The 22,758-nt window shown below is 38.3% G+C and overlaps 1 protein-coding gene across 1 annotated transcript in view; it reads left to right on the forward strand.

The window, feature by feature from the left end:
* The first annotated feature begins 5,277 nt into the window (after window positions 1-5,277).
* Window positions 5,278-22,758, forward strand: part of FAM162A (family with sequence similarity 162 member A) — a 38,049-nt gene continuing 20,568 nt past the window's right edge. Inside the window, exon 1 of the mRNA XM_031959731.1 lies at window positions 5,278-5,618. Coding sequence (XP_031815591.1) covers window positions 5,318-5,618 — 301 coding nt within the window. The 5' untranslated portion in view covers window positions 5,278-5,317. The remainder of the gene's footprint in view (window positions 5,619-22,758) is intronic.

Raw genomic sequence — 22,758 nt, forward strand, 5'->3', positions numbered from 1 at the left:
GCGAGGCTGTCCGAAGCAAAGCCTGATCAGAAAATCTGGATTGGGTCCAGAAGGAAGGCTCAAACTCGGAGGGCATCTTTGCTTGTTATTCCCCTCTTATACCCTCTCGTCTCTGGGTCTTCCGTTATCTCTTTCCCCCGCGTCCTTCAAATCTTGTCTGTCTTCACCTTTGTTGAGCTTCTGATCACCTTGATTTTGTGTCTGGCAATGTTGCTGAGTGATTTATTTAAAGTCACAAACAAAAAGTTGAATTCCTGTCACACTACACGAACACGCAGGCATGAGGGAAGAGTAAATGTCAATGTATATTATACATAACATGAAAAGTGTGCAGTTGGATCTCCTCCACTTTCATATATAACAGTGCTAAGGACTTAGTGCAAAAAAAAGTCCCTTAATAAAGAGATGCGATATGCCATCTATAAGGCTCAAAAATTATGTTATAGTTGGAAAGAACATGAGCATCCAATCCGGATGAAACAACTTCCCTCTTCTCCGATACTTTCCATCCCAATAATTCCTTTATTCAGCTTGTCTTCCTATAGTCCTAGATGCATTGTCCTTCTTCTTTGTTTTTCCTATCTCATGCGTTTCTATTTCAAGATTTCTTTCTCTCAATTATTCTTTCTATATCCTCAGTCTTTCCACTTCAATTTGATTCTTCGCTTTCCCTCCATGCTCACACTGTTAATAATTTTAAAAAACTGTATTGATCTTTTAAAAAGTGTGAGCTTCTCCAATTCCTTAGATCTCATCTGTAAAATGAGGGTAACAATCTTTTAAGCCATTTATGTTATTATGACTGTATTGAAGAACTTGAAAATACTTTTTTCTTGTTATAATTTTGAGGTTGAAAGGAACCTTTGATGAGGATCTACATAGGGCAAGAAGTTGTGGGAACCTCCTTCTGGCGGAGCGGGTCCTTCCTAAATGAATTTATGAACCCAAAAACTTAAAGTGGCAAAAGAGGTTTATTATTGGCATTGGGAAGTCAGCCTTTTCTAGAAAGATTAAGTTCCTTGGTGGCAAAGTTCTGACAGAGGGATATAAAGTTTTTAGCAGAAAAATCCTATCCTAGCAGAGAAAGTGAATAAGGTCTTCTTAGGGAAATAAGAGAGAGAGATAAAGAGAGAGTAACACTGAAAGAAAATGTCTTTCAGTGGACAGGGAGTCCCTCACAGGTAGCTATGCCAAGGGAGGTTCCTTTGCCTGACATGATTCCTGCTTTGAGGTCCTCTGCTGCCTCCTTTTATAATTGAAACCTTGGCTAGAAGCTGGGGGCAGCTCTTGGTGGGGGCTGGGAGCAGTTTGAGCTGGAATCAGACCTAAATCTTTCAATAGAAGTTTCAATTGAATGAGATCACTACCCCAGGTCTAGATTTCCAGTAGACTGGGACAACTTACTGGGAGTGGTTCTGAGCTAATTTTCAACTCAATCTCCATTTCCTGCTAGGGCTAAGTAGGAGTGGTCCTGGACTCAACTAGACCCACCCAGATAACAGAATGAAAAAAACTTTATCTTGATTCCCTGGGACAGGTCTCTCAGGGGAGAGCTGAGCGGTCCCCCCAAAGTCAGAGAGAAGGAAAGAGAGAGTTTTGGGGCCTCTCCGTCACCTTGACAAGTCATATTTAAATACTTATTAAAAGACTATTGTACAAAGCATTGGTGAAAGATAAAAGCCAGTATCTCTTCTCAAAGGAGCTTGAAGTTTAATTGGAGGAAACAAAATATAAACAAGTTATCTATCAAATAAATTAGAAATAATTAACAAAGGGAAAGTATTAAAGTTAAGGGGGCTCAGGAAAAGTTTTCTGTGGAAGGTTAGTTAATATAGCTAATATTTGAAGGAAGTAAGAAGAGAGATGAGTGGAAAGCAAATTCCAAGCAAATTCACCAAGCTAGTGAAAATGCCCAGAATTGGGAGATGGAGCATCTTCATAGGAACCAAAAGGAAGCCAGTATTATTGGTTCACAAGGTACATGATGGGACTTATGATGAAAGAATATTGGAAAGATAGAAGGGGGATGTTATAAAGGACTTTGAACAACAAATGATTTTATATCTGGTCCCAGAGGTGGGCAATACGAAGCATCTTCACAGGAACCAAAAGGAAACCAGTATTATTGGTTCACAAGGTACATGATGGGACTTATGATGAAAGAATATTGGAAAGATGGAAGGGGGATGTTATAAAGGACTTTGAACAACAAACAATTTTATATCTGGTCCCAGAGATGGGCAATATGGAGCCACTGGGATTTATTCAGCTAGGTAGGGACATACTAAGCCCTGTGCTTTTGGTAGCTGAGGATTGATTCTAACAGGGAAAGGCAGAGAGAACAAACAGCAACCAAGTATAAGGTATTGAGAGAAAACCAGAATAGACCTTGGCAGCAGTAGAGGGGAGAAGAGGGTTTATTTCGAAATTCAAAGTCAACAAACTTTGGCAACAGATTAGATAAAGGGAAGGATATAAGAGAATGAGAGGTTCAGGATGAAACCTAAGCTGTAAACAGCCTGGGTGATTTAAGAGAATATACCCAACATGGACTGGCAAATTAGGAAAAGGGATGGGTTTAAAAAGAAAGATAATGAATTCAGTTTTGGACATGCTGAGTTCAAGATGTCAAAAAGGCAGCACCTACGATTAGAAGATATGCAAATAAGGTCCACAAATATTAAGTCAATTTGGAGAGCATTAAGTTTATGAAGAAGTCAGACATTTATCTATATTCTCCAGTGCCCAGTTGGGCTCCTCAGTAGATGAATAGGTACATGTGTCTTTCATGAATTAAGGCTCAAACTGTCTCTAAATTAAGTAAATCATTCATTGGAATAAGGCATTCAACAAGCCCTTTTCCATAAAGGAGTCACATCCATTATGAGTCACATCAGCTAGGGGCTAGGGTGTGATTGATGCTAATAGGGTGCAAAGTTACAATCTTCTGGGAGCTGGACTGTGATCGATTAGTTCAGCTCAGTGGTTTTATCTGAGAGGTCTTGAGCATTGTCCTACCAAGGACAATCCTGGTCAATCTTGTGAACCCACTTATTAAAAGACTTTAAAAAAAAAAACCAAATTCTTATTAAGAAGAACCCACTTTGCAAGGGAGGGACTCTTCTGAAGTTCAGAGAAGTTGTGACTTGCCCATGATTACACAGATGCTGAGTGGCAGTCTACCCGATTCCAAGTATAGCACTTTATCCCTTATGTCAATCATCTACCCAGATCTCCTCATTTGACAGATGAGGAAACCGAGGACACTCAGAGAAGGAAGATGATTTGTCGGCTTTGTCTTGATATTGATAAAAAGTAGCCGATTTTAAACAATTTTACCTCTCTGTATCATTATCAGCGCAATACCTCGCCCATAGTATTTCATATAAGAATATTGGAAAGATGGAAGGGGGATGCTATAAAGGACTTTGAACAACAAACGATTTTATATCTGGTCCCAGAGGTGGGCAATATGGAGCCACTGGGATTTATTCAGCTAGGTAGGGACATACTAAGCCCTGTGCTTTTGGTAGCTGAGGATTGATTCTAACAGGGAAAGGCAGAGAGAACAAACAGCAACCAAGTATAAGGTATTGAGAGAAAGCCAGAATAGACCTTGGCAGCAGTAGAGGGGAGAAGAGGGTTTATTTCGAAATTCAAAGTCAACAAACTTGGCAACAGATTAGATAAAGGGAAGGATATAAGAGAGTGAGAGGTTCAGGATGAAACCTAAGCTGTAACCAGCCTGGGTGATTTGAGAGAATATACCCAACATGGATTGTCAATTTAGGAAAAGGGATGGGTTTAAAAAGAAAGATAATGAATTCAGTTTTGGACATGCTGAGTTCAAGATGTCAAAAAGGCAGCACCTACGATTAGAAGATATGCAAATAAGGTCCACAAATATTAAGTCAATTTGGAGAGCATTAAGTTTATGAAGAAGTCAGACATTTATCTATATTCTCCAGTGCCCAGTTGGGCTCCTCAGTAGATGAATAGGTACATGTGTCTTTCATGAATTAAGGCTCAAACTGTCTCTAAATTGAGTAAATCATTCATTGGAATAAGGCATTCAACAAGCCCTTTTCCATGAAGGAGTCACATCCATTATGAGTCACATCAGCTAGGGGCTAGGGTGTGATTGATGCTAATAGGGTGCAAAGTCACAATCTTCTGGGAGCTGGACTGTGATCGATTAGTTCAGCTCAGTGGTTTTATCTGAGAGGTCTTGAGCATTGTCCTACCAAGGACAATCCTGGTCAATCTTACTTGTGAACCCACTTATTAAAAGACTTTAAAAAAAAAATTCTTATTAAGAAGAACCCACTCTGCAAGGGAGGGACTCTTCTGAAGTTCAGAGAAGTTGTGACTTGCCCATGATTACACAGATGCTGAGTGGCAGTCTATAGCACTTTATCCCTTACGTCAATCATCTACCCAGATCTCCTCATTTGACAGAGGAGGAAACCGAGGACACTCAGAGAAGCAAGATGATTTGTCGGCTTTGTCTTGATACTGATAAAAAGTAGCCGATTTTAAACAATTTTACCTCTCTGTATCATTATCAGCACAATACCTCGCCCATAGTATTTCATATAAGAATATTGGAAAGATGCAAGGGGGATGTTATAAAGGACTTTGAACAACAAACGATTTTATATCTGGTCCCAGAGGTGGGCAATATGGAGCCACTGGGATTTATTCAGCTAGGTAGGGACATCCTAAGGTGGTGGTAAAAAGCGAAGCTTCTTTTAAAAGAATTGTTCACTTTAGCAGCATCGATATAAGTTCAAAGAATGATGAATGGAGATCCCTAGCTGAGCGTACCATTTGCTGATAGTCCAGCATACAAAAACTAGTGCTAGAGCTGTCAAATCCTACTGTGTGCCAGGGACTGGCCTTGCCCTCAAGGAACCAGTGACCTAAAGGAGGAAACAAAACGCAAAAAGCTGCGTGCCAACCAGATAACAGAATTAAAAGACGGAACCAAGGTATTGAGTCTCAGGCCAGCGCTTTTTCCAGGAGGAAATCTTGTCTCTGATCCATTTCTAAAAAGGCAGGCAGTTTGGGGAGAAAAAAGAAACGCAGCAGCAGCAGCAGCGGCAGCAGCAGCAGGAGCAGCGGCAGCAGCAGCAGGAGCAGCGGCAGCAGCAGCAGGAGCAGCGGCAGCAGCAGCAGGAGCAGCGGCAGCAGCAGCAGGAGCAGCGGCAGCAGCAGCAGCAGCAGCGGCAGCAGCAGCAGCAGCAGCGGCAGCAGCAGCAGCAGCAGCGGCAGCAGGAGCAGCAGCGGCAGCGGCAGCAGCAGCAGCAGCAGCAAAATGAGACCAAAGTACGAGCCAGAACCCAGGCATCTGCTACGTGCCAGGGCGGAGCAGCCCATGCAGCCCCCGCGCAGAGCGCTCCTCCTCCTCCTCCCCCCGCCCGCTAGGAGACCACGTGGGGGGAGCAGGGCAGAGCAGGCGGCGGCGCGGCCAGCTCGGGCTTGCGTCACTGGGTCCTCGATGACTTTGAGGCTACTCCGAGCTGGCAACCCGCTGCAAACTCGGCTGCTCGGCGAAGCGGCAGGACGTCCCCTCCCGGGCGCTATGGGGAGCTTGCGCGGCCTGCGCCTGGCGGCGGGTGAGACCCGGGGCGGTGGCGGGGGAGGAGGGCGGACGCGTAACCCCCCCCCCCCCCCGGAGCCGGCCCTCCGCCGCTGCTGCCTGAGGGGAGGGGGCGGGAGCTCCGCAGCAGGGAGCCCCGAAGACCACCCGGCTTACCCGCCGCCCCCCCCCCCCCAGCCGGCCCGCATCCCGCCCGCAGGGGCCTCGCCGGCGCGCTGGATCCCCGGCTGCCGCCTATGCCGCCGCCGCCGCCGCGGGCAGGTGGCTTACCTTCTGCCTCGCTGAAGCAGAGGGGCTCCGGGGGCGGAGCGGCGCGTGCCCTTTGCTGGGGTCGCCCTCCAGAGAATCGTGTCCCTTTGCTGAGCCGCTTCTCCGGGGTACCCGGGAAGGGTCTTCTGCGGTGCTGAAACCTTCGTCATCCCGATGGGATAAAGGAGGGGGCGGGGGGAGGATATCTAGAAGGGTATAGAAGTCTTCCCAATTCAGAAGTAGAGGGCGAAGGGATAGGGCGGGGGGCGAGCGTAAGGGGGAGAGGGCCTCGGAAGGGCCGACAGGCTCCGTATCCCTAACGAAGGAAGAGCAGGTCGGAAAAGTAGAGGCGGGAGGAAGGTGAGGGGAAAGGAGGAGGAAAGCGAGCAACAAATACTTATGACGAAGTCTGGATCGGATAGATCCACCCATAAACCGGAAACAATAGATTAACATTTTTATTTATTTTATTTTTATTTTTTTTAAAGAATGAAGGGCTTGAATTCAGCATCCAGGGCTTGTGTTTAGTCGTTAGTTCCTGGTCACCTGGACTGTGCGATCGGGTTGTGAAATGGGCACACATGTTCGGAGGAGTAAGGGGGGCAATCAGACTTAAGTGACTTGCCTAGGGTCACCCAGCGGGGATGTGCTTATCGGGATCCGACCTCAGGCTCGCCTGCCTTCGGGGCCGGTGTTCCATCTAACTGCCCCGGTCTTGTTTTGCTTAGATTAGATATGTATTGTGGGTTTTTTTTTTTTTTTTATAGGAAAAAGGTCCTGCATAAATTATTCTCTTTTGCAATATTTTTAGAAATAAATCCAAGGAATAAGTGTTGTGATGTTCTCAAGATAAAGAACTGCATAGATGCTCAAGTGAAACGTGTATGTTCAGTTCTTAAGCAAAAGTTGTGTAGAGATAAGACCCAACTGATCCTGATCAAACCATTTCTGGTCTTGTATCCTTGTCTCCAGGGGCACCTTTTTTTTAGAAAGGCCTTGACGAGCTCTCCAGTATAGACCAGCGCAACCAGGAAAATGATTATAGGGAACAAAGCATTGGATAAGGGAATTGCTTGTAGGGCTAGGATACAATAAGGAGAACATCAGAAATAAGTAGAACTGTTACAAAATCACAGAGGGAATTCCATTTATTAGAGAAGCTAGGTCAGGGAGTAGGCAGAGCTCTGGGCTGAGTGGGGAAAACTTGAAGTCAAATTCAGCATCAGACACTGTGGGACCCTGGACAGCTCACTTAATCCCCCTTTAGCCCAGTTTTTCTCATCTGTAAAATGGGGATAATAATGGCATTTACTTTTAGAGTTGTTGTGAATATGAAATGAATAATGTTTATAAAGTGTTCTTGTTATATTATATAAGTTCTATTATTATTATTTGTGATTCTAGAGTATTGAACTCAAATTAATGAGTAGAAGCCTTGGTTGTGAAGTTTTCCATTCATTTTAAATTAAAAGTCTTTGCCAGAACTGCTCATTACGGCTGCCTTTTGAATTTGTGAGCTGTCACTAACACTGATCCATCAGAGGCTCACTTGTCAAGAATGTTGTAGAGACGGGATTGATCTCTGCATTTGGTTGAGAATTTTCATAGTAAAGATACTGGAGTGGGTTGCTGCTATTTCTTTCAGCTCATTTTACAAATGAGGAAACTGAGGCAAACTGGTTGAAGGGACTTCTTCATACAGTTAGTAAGGATGTGAGGCCAGATTTGAATTCAGGAAGAGGAGTCTTCCTCATTCCAGACTCTGCCCTCTATCCATTATTGAGTCACCTAGTTGCCCTGAGATTTTACGAGAACGAATAAGAGAAAATATCTGAATCCCCCAAACTATGCCTCATGAAAAGGCTCTGAAAAGCTAAGTCAATGGTGTCTACTTTTAGGTGACAAATTTCGTAAATGGCTTTTAGAAATGACTGTTTTTGTCCTAATGATTGTTCCTTAGGTAATTTGCCTTTTGGGTGTGTCGGTAAATAGAGAGAGTGGGAAATATACTTTAAAGTTGTTAGCCAGGAAAGAAATGATATATTTAGAAATAAAAACCCTAGTAAATGGGTTGGTCAGTGCTTTCTTGGCAGGGAGGAGCAGTTTGTTGCTGCATTGTATTAAACTAAGATAGTGAAAAGGAACTCTGCTTTCTTGGATATAAAAATATAGAAACTAAAATTATTAAATGAATCACTTTCTTGTCTGAAGGAACTACCGAGTTCTAGAAGAATTTCAGAATCTCCCTTAAATCTGATTCTGTTTAGCAAAACTGTTAAAAGTGAGAGTACTACTACTTATTATACAGTTTAGCATCACTTCCTTTTGTCCAGTGGAAGTAAGACATAAACAATTATGACTTACATAAGAGCTTTATAGCCTATCCTAATGGCTTTATAAACAACTTCAAGTTATCTTTTTTTGATATCTTCCTTGCAACCTCAGCTAATCCTAAAGTAATAAGATTGATATTTATTTAGCCCCCAGAAAGTTTGCTAAGTGATATTCATACATTCTTATTTGAGCCTAATCATGAGATAATGAATTTAGCCTAGTATTTTTCCCGTTTTAAAAATAATTAAACTTAGACTTATAGCTAAATACTGCACCAGGCCACCAATCTTGACCACTTTTATCCCTATTTGGTTTAGATTAGTCTGACTCTGGTCATGTAATGCAAGCACACCTGCAAAATTAATTTTAATGTACTAATAACCTTAATCATTGACATAGAGGACAGAATAAATCCAGGAATATATGGTTTTCAGTATTATCACTATTAACTTAACACTTTGTGACTTCAGGGCAAATCCTGAATCTCCTTGTATCTACCTCATACAACTCCAATGCCCTTGAACATATCTGCCAGCTAGAGAGTGGAGGAAACTTTCACTCCAGGAGTTTTAATGTTGACTGCCAGATCTTTCCTGTATTCATGTCATCTAATTGAGGAAGAAATACCTATTACTCAGTACCAGGTTTTCTAAGACCCTAAGGTTTTGGTCACATGGTAAATATCAGAAAACATCATTGGTTTAGCCACAAGCATAACTCTTGCCTATTTCACGACCTTGTTCAGGGTACCTAAAACTGACTTCTCTCTACCAAAAAGTACTTGAGGAACATGTAAGGACTTCCAGAAGTAGCTAAGTGTCTTAGTGGATTAAAGGGTAGAGAAAATTAGGAAGGCCCAAATTCAAATTCTTCCTCAATGTATTGCCTGTATGTCCATGGTCAAGATGCTTATTCAATCTCTCGCCTAGGTTTTCTTTTCCTTTTTAAAAAAAAAAAAAAAGATAGCTTTTTATTTTCAAAATACATGCAAAGATAATTTCCAACATTTACCCTTGCAAAACCTTGTGTTCAAATTTTTTCTCCCTTTCTTTCCCCTAGCCCCTTCCCTAAGCAGCAAGTAATCCAATATATTTTAAACATGTGCAATTATTCTAAATATATTTCCACATTTATCATGCCGCACAAGAATAATCAGATCAAAAAGAGAAAACAGAGAAGTACAAAAACAACAACAACAGAAAAAGGGAAAATACTATGCTATGGTCCGCACTGAATCTCCACAGTCCACTCTCTGGATGTACATGGTTCTCTTACAAGTCTATTGAAATTGGCCTAAATCACCTCACTATTGAAAAGAGTCACATCCATCACAGTTGATCATGACATAATTTTGCCACTTCACAAAGTTATCTTGTTTTTACTCACTTTACTTAGCGTCAGTTCATGTAAATCTCTCCAGGCCTTTCTAAAATTATCCTGCTGATAGTTTCTTATAGAATGATAATATTCCATTTTATTCATATTTCATAACTTACTCAGCTATTCCCCAACTGATGGGCATCCCTTTAGTTTCCAGTTCCTTGCTTCTATAAAAAGGTCAGCCTAGACTTTCTCATTTGTAAAATAAGTTATAACAACACAGAATTGTTGTGGTTATCAAATGAAATAATATTTGTGAGATGCTTTGCAAACCTTAAAGTGCTGTGTTTGCTTATTATTTCAGAATAATTAAGGTCCAAAGAAAGATCTTACTGTGGATGCAGGAAGAGGCCTGTATATTTTGGAGGAGAAGCTTTCTCCTTATCATCTGAATAATGAGCATTTTCTCCATACAGTGACAATACTTCCCCTCCCATCTGGAATATTCTATTTTTTTAATAGCTTTTTATTTTCCCAAATACATGCAAAGATTGTTTTCAATATTTGCTTTTGCAAAACCTTGTGTTCCAAATTTTTCTTATTCCCTCTCCATTCTCCCCCTCCCCAGGACAACTAAGCAATCTGATATACACAGGCAGTTCTTCTAAACATATTTCCATATTCATCAGGCTGTGCAAGAAAAATCAGATTAAAGGGAGGAAACACAAAAAAGAAAAAAACCAAGCAAACAACTACAAGAAAAATGATGAAAATACTATGCTTTGATTCACATTCAGTCTCTACAATTTGGTCTCTGCATGAAGATAGCATTTTCCATTCCAAATCTATTGGAATTGCCTTGAATCACCTCTTGTTGAAAAGAGCCAAGTCCATCACAATTGATCATCATATAATCTAATGTTCTCTTGTTTCTACTACTTTACTCAGCATCAGTTCATGTAAGTCTTTCCAGGTTTTTCTGAAATCAGTCTGTTCGTCATTTCTCAGAACAATACTAGAATATTCTGTTCTTACCTTTGTCTCCTAGAATCCATAACTTACTTCAGAGTTAAGCTCTAGTGTAAGATCTATTTGAGATCTTTTATGATTCCTCCTCTTCCTCCATCAGGTAACTGTTGACTGCTAGAGCCCTTGCAAGAAATTATTTTGAGTATACTTATATGTTAGCTAGCATTTATACAGCCTATGCTATATGCCACGCATTGTGCTGAAAGCTTTACAAATATATCACATTTGATCATTTGTTGTTGTTCACTTGGATCTGACTGATCCCGATGGGCCAAAGCACACCAAGTTCTTCCACCCTTTCCAATCTCAAGATCTGTCCAAGGTCATGTTCATTGCTTCCAGGATAGTGTATCATGTTCATTGTTTCCATGATACTGTATATTTATCTCATCTTCTGGCATCCTTTTTTCCTTTTGCCTTTCCCAACTTCAGGGTCTTCTCCAGTGAGTTCTGAATTAAATAGAATTAGAGCCACTAAACTTTTCATAAGAATCTTGCCCTACTGGCTGCATATCAATGTAGTTTTAAAATGTAATATCTGTGTTTTATTGTACTTTATTTGTAAAAATATTTCCTCATCACATGTTAATGTAATATGGGCCATGTTTGGTCCTCAAGGGAGTGTTATTGTACTCATTGATGGTGTTTTAATATGTCTGGACTAAAGGTATCTCTTAACCAGAATGCTGTAAGTGAAGAAGTTATCTATATCAGAGAAATCTTAGCATAGTCTTTATTTTCCAGTCAGAGGTCCTAGTCCAAATCCTGCCCCTGAAGCTTGTTGGCTATGTGAAGTTGAGTAATATCACTGGGTCTCAGTTTCCTCATCTGTAAAATGAGGAGAGTGAAGTATATGACTTTGAGATTCCTTTCTACTTTAGCTTTATATGATCCTAATACTATAGATAATATAAAGTTGAAATATGTATTGCTCTCCAGGAGATATACTTTCATTTATTATTTTCAAAAGGGCTCTGATGTTCACTTGAATTTCAGGATATGATACTTTTAAAGTGGAAATGGAGGATATGCAGCTGTCTGACCTCAGGGGCATATGACTTGGCTATCTTTCTATAAAATTAATCATCAAAAGATTAAACAGCTTTCTTCAAGGATTCTCTTATTCAGCATTCAACAAATATTTAGCTTATTGGATATGTGCAACAGTCTGCTCTGGGAAAGATATAAAGGTAAATAAGATGAGATTCTTTGCCTTTAAGATACCAGAAACATTACCTCACTGATCATCATTGTTCAGTTTGTTAGCACTATCTGAGACATTATGGATAATTTCTGTATCACTGGCAATATAGATGGGACCTTACAAATGATCAATTATTAAGCCCTTTTATTTATGGATTAAGAAACTGAGGCCCACAGAGATAATGGTTGCCCAAGTTCACAAAACTTCCTAGTGGCAAGGCAAAGCTAGAACTAAATCTGAGTCTTCAGGTTTTCATTTCAGTTATCTCTCTACTATGATATGCTCTCCTCATTTCTTTTGATCCTCTTAAAAACTTCCCTATTTATGCCTCCCAGCTTCTTTGGCTTTTTTCAAGTCCCAGTAAAAATCCCACCATCTACAGAAAGGCTTTCCCTCATTCCTCCTTAATTTGAGTGCCTTTTCCTCTGTTGATTATTTCCAATTTACCCTCAAGCAGAGTTTGTTTACACATAGTTGTTTGAAGTTGTATATCCCCCATTAGACTGTGAGCTCCTTGAGAGTTCCAAGATGGAATTCTTTGTATTTAGCCCTTAATATATATAGGCCTGCTACATGGCAGATTCTTAATGTTTGTTGACTGACCTCAGGACTAACCTTAGGTTTACTTCTCTGCCTCTGGCCTTTCCTCATCATCCAGCTTCAGCCCATTGTTATTGAAATGGCCTCTCAAGGTCCTTGGTGTTTGAGGAACAAAATCAGTACATGAAACTTGCCAAAGAACCTGTATTAAAAAAATATGTATTTCTCAACATCATTTAGAGCTAGAAAGGACCTCTGAGTTCTAGACCGGCTATCTCATTTTACACCTAAGAAACTGAAGTCCAGAAAGAGTAAGTGACCATCTAAACCCATAGAAATAATAATTATCAGAGAGAGGATTTGAACTCTGGGTTCTCTGGCTTCAGCGCCTGTTTACTTTCCATTGTACCAAATGATAGCTAATGGTAGAAATTATTAAGAAATTAATATTTGACATTCAAGGTTGGAGAAGATCTTTATAAACTGGGATTAATATGGAACAGCTTCTAGGGAAAAGATTATGATTTGATTTGGGTGTTAAAATAATGAGATAGTAATAGTATAGAAGTTTTCAAAAACTATTCCTCCATTGCACAACCTGGCAGATTCTTCCAAATTATATATAAAACCCTGGTAATAAACCAAGTAGTTGAAGGACTACTTTCCAACTGCCCTATGCCATGTAGAGGGAGTTGTGTGGCATAATAAATACAGCACTAGACTTAAGAGTCAGGAAAATGGTCAAGTCTAAGTATATTTGGCTTATCATCCTATAGTAGGCCAATTAAAAAGAGAAACGATCACTTTGTTGTGATGTGATTTTCCTTTCTTTTTGTCCATAGCACTTAGTACAGTCCTTGGCACATAGATGCTTAATAAATGCCTAGCTGACTGACTACTAGAGGACCTACCAATGATACCCACTTCGGTGAAATGACAGCTCCTTGAAGAAAATGTCAGATTGGAGAGCAGTTCTAAGCAGAAGAATGAAGAAGATGAACAAATGCAGATTTGAAGACAATGTGTGAGGGGAATGGGAAAGACTTAAGGAGTTAAAACAGAAATCTTGGGTTAAATTGGGCAGTAGGGTTAGATAGTTAATGTGAGGCCAATTGATGGAGATCCCTGAATGCCAGACAGAATTTTTACTTAGTGTGTTTGGCAGTATGGGTGTGGGGGCTTTTTTGTTTGTTCTTGACCAAGGAGAACAGAAAAAAATAGCCTGGTACTTTTGTATAAGATATGAAACTAGAGATAGATAGCTAAAATATTAGAATAATTCAGACATGAGGTTACAAGGGCTCAGATCAGGGCAGTGGGTCCATTGAAATATTGAAAGGAGAAAATATTAAAGATATTATGAAGGAAGAATCTTAAAAGATTTTGAAGATTTTATTATATTTTCCCGAGAAGGAAAAAAGATGATTCATATTTGTAACCCTAAAAAGTTAGGAAGAAATAAGGAGATTGGAGAAGAAAGGAGTTTTTAGTAAGAGGCAATTTCTAAATGAAGTTTGCTTCCTTCCACTAAGCTTATAGAGCGAAGAATGAAAGAACAGATGAAAAGAGGGCTATGTTTAGGTGAAAAATATGAATGGGAATCTCAAGATAGGTTTAGATTTCTTATGTTTTGATGAAGTTATAGTAATCATTTTATAAGTAATGAGAGTAAATGCTTAAAAGAGAAGTTTTTGGAAGTCACTGTGGGAATTAAACTTGGACATTAGTGAGGAAGCCAAAAAGGATTTCCAGTGGTCTGGCCTTGTATTTGACTGTGTAGATCAAATCTGTTTAATTAACAGACTGTCTCTAGTACAAGGAGTCCCTAGCTTTTAGAAATGGGCTGTGTTCCAGATATTCACATAAGTAATTTTAGAATTCTGGAAGCATTTTCCCATGAAAAGATTATGAATAATAATAAGATTCCCAGGCTATCCCACAAAATTAACCCATAGTCTAACTCTGTCTATTTTTTTGTTTGCAATTTCACTAACTTTTATTCCTTTTCATTCCCACAACTTCTGCCTAGTTTTGGCCCTTATCTCCTATCTGGGATGGAATTAATCTCTCCTTTCAATCCTATATCCTATAACTAGAGTATTATGAAATCTGTTTTAATTAATGTCATTCCCCACTGTGGTGATTCAGATTTATAGTCATAAGCAAGGTGAGAGGATGTTAGCATAAGTCTTGGCAATGACTCACAAGTAGACAAAATCTTGAGTTAGGCCAGCTAAAAGTCCAACACAGTTATCAGAACTCAAGAGAGTGCAGATCCTGATAATAGGAATGTGCTAAGCAAGACAAAGTCCAGGCAGTAGTGGTCATGTTGTGGATAATAGGTATAATCAGATCCCAATAGTAGTAAAGTTAGATTTCTAAAGTTAGAGAGATTGATGTCAGATAAGTGGTAGTCTCATCAGTGTGGGTCTTAACCGTAGAACACAGCTAGGCAAAACTCGGGATAATCCAATGTTAAGGTTTCAGGCCTTCAAGGAAGACACAATCAAATTAAATTATGTACATCAAGAATTTCTAAGGAGAAGTTGCTGAAGAAAAAAAAGTATTATTTATCTTTTTCTTTTTTAATCAGCTTAGCTATTAAGTTGATCTTGATCCCCTATTCTCCCCCTCCCCCCAAAAAACTCCAAAAAAACTTGTACTTTATGGCCATAAACATCCTTGATTAGTCAGGACAATCCCAGATCTCCAAGGTTGTCATTACCCATTTTCTTTATCAACTCAGGAAACTTAGCATATTTGTGTCTGGTGGAAAACAAAACAAAACAAAACAAAAAACACAGATATTAACAAAGAAACTCTGTTGAGAGTGAGAAGAAAAGAGCCTCAGTACCTCTATAGGGTCATACCCTGAAATCGATAGATAAGAACTTAGTCTTTCCAGGAAAATTGTTTTGTTTTGTTTTGTTTTTTATTAAATAACTTTTTATTGACAGAACCCATGCCAGGGTAATTTTTTACAACATTATCCCTTGCACTCACTTCTGTTCTGATTTTTCCCTTCCCTCCCTCCACCCTCTCCCCAAAGATGGCAAGCAGTCCTATACATGTTAAATAGATTACAGTAGATCTTGGATATAATATATGTGTGCAGAACCGAACAGTTTTCTTGTGGCTCAGGGAGAATTGGATTTAGAAGGTATAAATAACCTGGGAAGAAGAACAAAAATGCAAGCAGTTTACATTCATTTCCTAGTGTTTTTTCTTCGGGTATAGCTGCTTCTGTCCATCCTTGATCAATTGAAACTAAGTTAGATCTTGTCTTTGTTGAAGAAATCCACTTCCATCAGTCCAGGAAAATTGTTAACTGTTACTCAGAATCCTTGTCTTAAGGTGCTCCATTCTACTTCTGGGACCCAGAACAAGAATTATGATAGTAGAGATTACATCACATAAAAAGATTGATGTTTTCCTTTTGCCTAGACAAGAAGATAAAATTGAATCTGCTTAGCCTGTAACAATATTTATCATAGTCATGGAACATTAGTGTTACTAGGATTCTTAGAGATCAACTCATCTAACCCTTCATTTTATAAATAAAGAAACTGAGAGCTAGACAGATTGTTTTGTCCATGATAAAGGTTTTTATGACAGGCCTGGGAATTTAATGCTGACCTAAATCCCAGGCAGTTTTCTTCCCATTATGTATTATGGTAATTCTTGTGCCCTTTCAACTTTTTCAAAAGCCTGCCTATAAGTATACACAAATTACAACTATATAAAAGGAAAATGAATGAAAATGATCATAGACTCCTCATGAGGATGTAAAAGGGAGTGACTAGGAAAGAGTATATTTGCTTTTAATGAAGCTTTATGCTTTTTAAAATTAATTGGGATATGTTGTATATATGATTATGTAAGCTTCTTAATGAATGAAATTAAATATTAATTGCTACTAAGCAACTTTAGTTGTATTGATTTTTCGCTATTTATAATTTAATAAGATATTTTTTATGTCTTCCTATCTGGAAGAAATAGCTGGTGACTAGCAATGAACTTCTCTCTCAGATCTCACAGATTTCCCTTCACCTCCCTCTCCCCAGTAAGTGAAGCAAAATCTGAAAATAAGTCCATCTCACCCAGTTATACATAGTCTTCTAAAAGATCTCAGGGGTCTTTTACTCAGCTTTATGGAAGAATTTTCATTGCTAATATATAGGGGGAAGGGAAAGCTAATTTAATATTTCCTTGGTATGAAAGGGTGACTGACCTCTCCACCAAAACTCTTATTACCCGGGCCTTTTATCATTCATTCCCTATCCCATTTTTCATCTCTACTGTTGTGTCTATAATTATTTTCATCTCTCTGTTCTCTTTCTCCCCCCCCCCTAAAACCTTCCATTTTTCCACCTCTAAATTCAATACAGGCCATGTTAGAAAAAAAAAAATGTTTATAGTTCTATAGCAAGTTGAATAGGTTGCAGTAATTTTTTTTTTTAATTAAAGCTTTTAATTTACAAAACATATGCATGGGTAATTTTTCAACATTGACCCTTGCAAAACTTTATGTTTCAAATATTCTTCTTCCTCCACAGAGGGCAGAAAATCCAAAACATGTTAAATATGTGAAAATATATGTTAAATCCAATATATGTATACATATTTATACAGTTATCTTGCTGGGTTGCAGTAATTCTTATTAATTGTTCAAGCCTTCTAGGCATGCATTGGCTCATAATGGAAAAAGTACTGACCTGTTACTAATGTACTATATAAATTCCTGAAAACAACTAAATGGTATAGTGCCTGGCTTCTTAAACTGTGGTTCCTGAATTTCCTGTGGGATCTTGCAATTGAATGCAGGGGATCACAAAACGATTATTCTTATCGGTAAATGTTTGATTTATATACCTATTTTATACATACCTGGGGTCACGTAAAAATTTCTTGGGCAAAAAGGGGTCACAAGTGGAAAAAGTTTAAAAACCTTTGGTATAATAAACTGAGCTAGGAGTCAGGAACGCGAGTTTGAATCCATTTCAGTCTACCAGCAGTGTGAAGTGACCACGTCTCGGTTTCTTAGTTTTCTAATCTGTGAAAGGTCCCTTCCAACTCTCATCTATGTAATCTTGTAATATTGGGGATGCTAGTTGGCTTCCTCAGTTTCCTCATCTGTAAAATGAAGATGTTGGACTAAATGATCTTTTAAGTATCCTTTAAATTATATGTTTTCCCAGAAATTGCCTACCTTGTAGTTTAAAGTATAGTTAGAAAGGACAACTCTACAAATGGGTTTGGACATGTAAAAAAAAAAAAGTCTTGTTTTCCACATCTGGGGAAGATGTGGAACAATCCCTATCCCTACTGAATTAGAGTGATGGGAAAAGTTAGTGAGCCTTGGTTCAGTAGGGAAAAAAGTGACATTAATTAAAGCCTGGGAGTTCAAAATTCAAATTCCCTTGACCTCTTAATTTTTTCAGGATCCTGGAAAAAAAAAAGCTATCAATAAAATAACTTTGAAATTGAGCTTAAAATTTTAAATACTCAATATTCTGCCTATTATTTTAGTAAAATCTGTTGGTAGAACAGTTAATGTTCTTGTTGCTAATGTGACTGCAACTGCTAAGGAAGGAGTATGGATGGTAATCATAATTTGTTCTTTCTAAAAAAAAGAGGTACAGTGGCTAGAAATAGTGAGATGAGGTTAAAACCCTGGGAGTTCATTTTAAGTAATAATAGCTAGCATTTATTTAATGCTTTACAAATGGTCCCTTTGATCGTCAATGAATGGGGCCCCCCTTTTTTTATTTTGCCCTTTTTACACTTCAAGAACTGAGACAAGTTAAGTGACTTGCCTAGGATCTCATGTAAACATTTATTAGTGTGTAAAGCAGGATTTGGTCTGGTCCCAAGCCCAATATTATTCACTATTACACCTCACTGCCTCATTTAATAGAAGAACATTTTGTAGTAGAACAACTATTTGATATTGCTCCTTATACATGACAATCCTTCCCTCCCCACATTTAAAATTCACTCTTTTTTTCTTATAAAATTTCTAACTTCCTCCAAAGCCCAACCTAAGGGGCCATCTTCTACATTTAGCACTTTCTTGTTCTCTTCCCCCGCCCTCTTTAAATCTACTTTGTAGGTTTAAGCTCCTTGAAGGGATGTTTCATTTTTAGTTTCTCTGATATTTAAAATCTAGGGAAAGAACAAAAACAGAAATTGGACATCTAGATTGAGCTGAGCTAGTCTCTGAATTGGTTGAACAGCATTTCATTGTCATGATCCCCGTCATGCTTCATGATTTTGACCTTGACAGTTTTATATAACTTATACTAACTTGGCTCACAGAGGGGTTTGAGGGTGTAAGAGACCACCTAAGAAGAGCTAGATGGTCTACAAGTTAGAAGACATGAGTTTAAGTTTTACTTCTTACATATAGGCTTAGGGATAACATTACTTACCCTCTCAAAAATTCTGCCAAATGAAATCCTTCAGAGATGTATTCATTTACTAGTCTCTATCCAGCTAATGTCATTTGGATAGAGTCTAGTTGAATTTTTTATTAATCCAAACAAGAGAGTTAATCCAGTTAATGTCATTTGGATAGAGTCTAATTGATTTTTTTATTAATCCAAACAAGAGAGCCTTACAATATATTATCTTATGGGGTATTGAAAAACCTCTATAAAAATAGGATTCTGGTACAGTTATTAAAACTTCAAAATCAATGTGGTAAAGACCATTGCACTAAAGAGGTATAAAATAACTACCAAATTCACAAGTTCTCTGTCCTCTAGTCTCTATTATCTATTGGCATTTTTCTATAAGCTAATCTATTTAGTGAAGTATCTTTTTTTTTTTTTAAACCTTTAAAATATAGTATGTACATTGGTGGGTGTATACATGTTTATTTGTGAATTAGAAAAGCTTTCTGTATAGATGCATGAGAGCTTTATGAACAGTTCTCTCCTAGGACTCTGATAGTTTCACCATTAAAATTGCCTGGAAGTTTTTTTCCAGTAGTTTATCACCTTTTTTTTTTTTTTTTTTTTTTTTCCTTTTGGGAGCAATGATTCCCACGCTCCAATTCCTTTTTTCTCTAGACTCTCACAATTTATGCTGGCTTCTTTCCAGCCATGGAGTAATCATTAATTTGCAAAAAAAAAAAAAAAAAAAAAAAAAATATGAACAGTGAAATGTTGGTCCGAAATTGTTATAACCTAGCATGAAGATTATATGTCACAGAGAAATAAGCTGCTACATAGAAACATTGAATTGAATATGATTTTTAAAAGTACGATTGTATCTGATATGTTGTCAGTTGCTACACCATCTTCCAGCTCATATCTGTTATCTAATTAATTTTCACTTTTACTTTTTCCTATTTAGCTATCTAACTTTCCACATTTTCTATTTTCTTTTTTTCCCCTCCAAGGAAACCATATACTTATCTAACCTCAACAAATATTTGTTTGCTTATCATATGCCCAATTAGCATGGTTAGGCACTGTAATATATTATTCTTATTTTTCTTATATTTCTGGAGCACCAGCCCAGGAGAACCTGAGTTCAAAACTGGTCTCAGATAATACTTCCTAGCTGTGTGACCCTGGGCAAGTCACTTAACCACAATTGCCTCAGCAAAATAATAATAATAATAATAAATAAATCTGAATATTTTTATATATCCATGAGTACTCTAGGTGAAATCTTAGTTTTCAATCAGCCAACCGCCACAATCATCTTATATGCTGAGCACTGTTGGCACTAGAGACACAAATACAAAATCTTTCAAGATAGTTACATTCTACAGTAATAGGCAGCATGGAAAATTTAACTGTTGCTGTCATGTTTCCAGTTCATAGAAGATAGTCTTTTGTCTGTGAATTCAAAAACTAAAATGTAATTTGAACACAAAAGGAGAATTTGTCAGTGTGCATTTTTTAAGAAAAAAGAACATGCAAAGTGTCCATGACCCCATAGTTACATAGCTGTGGTGTAGTACTTTAGTCTAAATCAGTATGATAGAAAATCCATATATATATGATAATTCAGGTGACTTTTCAGGAAGCTTTCAGTCCAATTGTTCTGTTAAGATAGGTCTCAAGGCCAACAGCTTTGAAATTCAAATCCTTTTTTACTCATCCCTTTTTCTTAAAGGAAATATTTTTGCCTTTGGTCCAGGTAGCTGAGAGAAGGACGATGTTATGGCTCTATGTTGCACCTTTTTGCTTCTATTTCTACCCCACTTCTATTGGTCATTTAAGGAGGAACAAAAGACAAGTTGGAAAATAGGAATTTTATTTACTCAGGTGTATGATAAGGGAGAAATGACCTCTTGTTCTGTCTTGATTATTCTAGAGTGTGTTTCTTCATTGTCCTTTTGGGGGGATCGTTTGGATGACAGGAGAGACTACAATGTACCTGGTTGGAGAGGAAACAAGTTTAGATTGTTTTTCTGGTACCCTTGAGAAGGGGAACAGATCATCTTCAAGGAATGTTTTAGTTAAAATTTCACTAAGCACCCAATGAGGTAATCAAAATGTCTGTGTACAGTTTTAAAGACAGCCTTGGTCAGTCAGTTTCCCCTTTTCAGTTCATTCAACAATAAACCTGAAAAACTCTGTACTAGGCAAGGAAGATACAAAGGCAAAAAGTAATTAATCTCAGATAATTTTGCTGGATTTTCTATCTCATTTGCTCATCACAGAAAATCAGATTACTAAGTCAGCAAAGCAGAACTGAAATAGTTAGTCCTTGGCAAAGGATAGAAAACAAAGGAAACGGCCTTCAAGGAAGAGATGTCCTAACTCTGGTTCACTGAGGTTCCAATGTATAGATGATAATCTGAGCTATCTCTGGCCTCTGTATCCAGATGGTTCTGGAGTGGAAAGTGAGGCAGGAGACCTTGCACAGCCCTTCCTCACTTAAATCCAATTCTCTTGCATGTCATGGCATGTCATCCTCCCTGATGTCATGGTATTCTTTGAGAAGGACAAACAGCAACAACAACAATAGCTTCTATTCATACAGGTCTTTGCTGTTTTCTAAGACCCTGGCATTATCTTTTATTCCTTTCAACTCTGAGAGGTCCTTCTACCAATCCTATGAAGTATATAGGGAAGTAATATTCCAATTTTACAGGTAACAAAACAGAAGGGAATTGACTCAAATAAAGTCAACCTCAGTCAGTGACAGAGTTGGTTTGGGAATCTAGGTCTTCTGACTCAAAATTCAGTGCTGTGTCTACTACACATTAGCTCCTTATGAAATCAGTGCATCCTTGGGGTAGTGCAGAGGCTGAAATGAAAAAATGGCATGAGGGGAGTATTTGCTCTTTGCTCTTTTAATCACTGCTTTGAAATAACTCATTATTTGCTGTTATCTGCAAGAGTTGGACATAGTCTTTTAGGTAGAATTTCCACCTGATGATATTTCATAAACAAGATTCCATAGGTGTAGCAGTTTCTGCTTAACTGAAACTAGAGATGGAGAATGACTGTCCCTGATCATAAGGAATTGACAATCTACCAAGGGAGATAGAGTATATACATAGAAAAGTCTAATACTAGTGAGGTAGGCCTGCATTAACTGGTAACAAGGTCAAAAAGCATTTGAGTAGGAATCCCCCTTTTCCAACCCAGTTTCTTTACCATTGTGTCCTCAAATGTTCTCTGAAAATCTCTTGGACTGAAAACATCTGCTTGCAAGGCAGGAGTGTTAACTTTGTTGATCCTTCTGCCTTTGTGTTGCCAGGTTACATTCAAGCAATTATTCCTTTTGGCTAGTTGTATTTTATTAGGAAAAGGGTTCCGTAATTATGAAATCAGATATGAAGCCATTAGGTATATTAGTTCCTGTCTAACTCTCTTGATTTCTAAAGTGGAAACTATGATTCATGTGCCATTTCTTTTTTTTTTAATTGATTTGTTGTTAAATAATCCAGATTTTCCTTTGTATCCTTCCTCTTCCCTGAAAGCCATCCTTTAAAACAAGGAATTTTTTAAGAAAAAGAAAATAAGGAAGAAAAGAAAGGGGAAAAAAATCAACAAAACAGATCAATAGTTTTACCATCTAAAAAACTGACCAAGGGACAGCTAACTGGCGCTGTGGATAAGAGTACCAGCCCTGAAGTCAGGAGGACCTAAGTTCAAATCTGGTCTCAGACACCTAACACTTCCTAGCTTTGTGATCCTGGGCAAGTCACTTAACCCCAATTGCCTCAGCAAGAACAAAAAAACAAAAAAACCCAAACTTATGACCAAAATAGTTAGACATTATTTATGCCTTTTTATGTGAGGTAAACATGTCATAATTAGTGACCTATTATTGCTTTATATGTTTCTTTGTAATCTAGATATCTTATAATAACAATTAGTTGTTCAGTTGTGTTCTACTCTTCACGACCCATTTGGTTGCTTTTTGTTTGTTTGTTTTTTAACAAAGATACTGAAGTAGTTTGCCATATCCTTCTCTGCCTAATTTTACAAATAAGAAACTGAAGCAAACA

This window comes from Sarcophilus harrisii, chromosome 3, assembly GCF_902635505.1.
Source record: "Sarcophilus harrisii chromosome 3, mSarHar1.11, whole genome shotgun sequence".
NCBI lineage: Eukaryota > Metazoa > Chordata > Mammalia > Dasyuromorphia > Dasyuridae > Sarcophilus > Sarcophilus harrisii.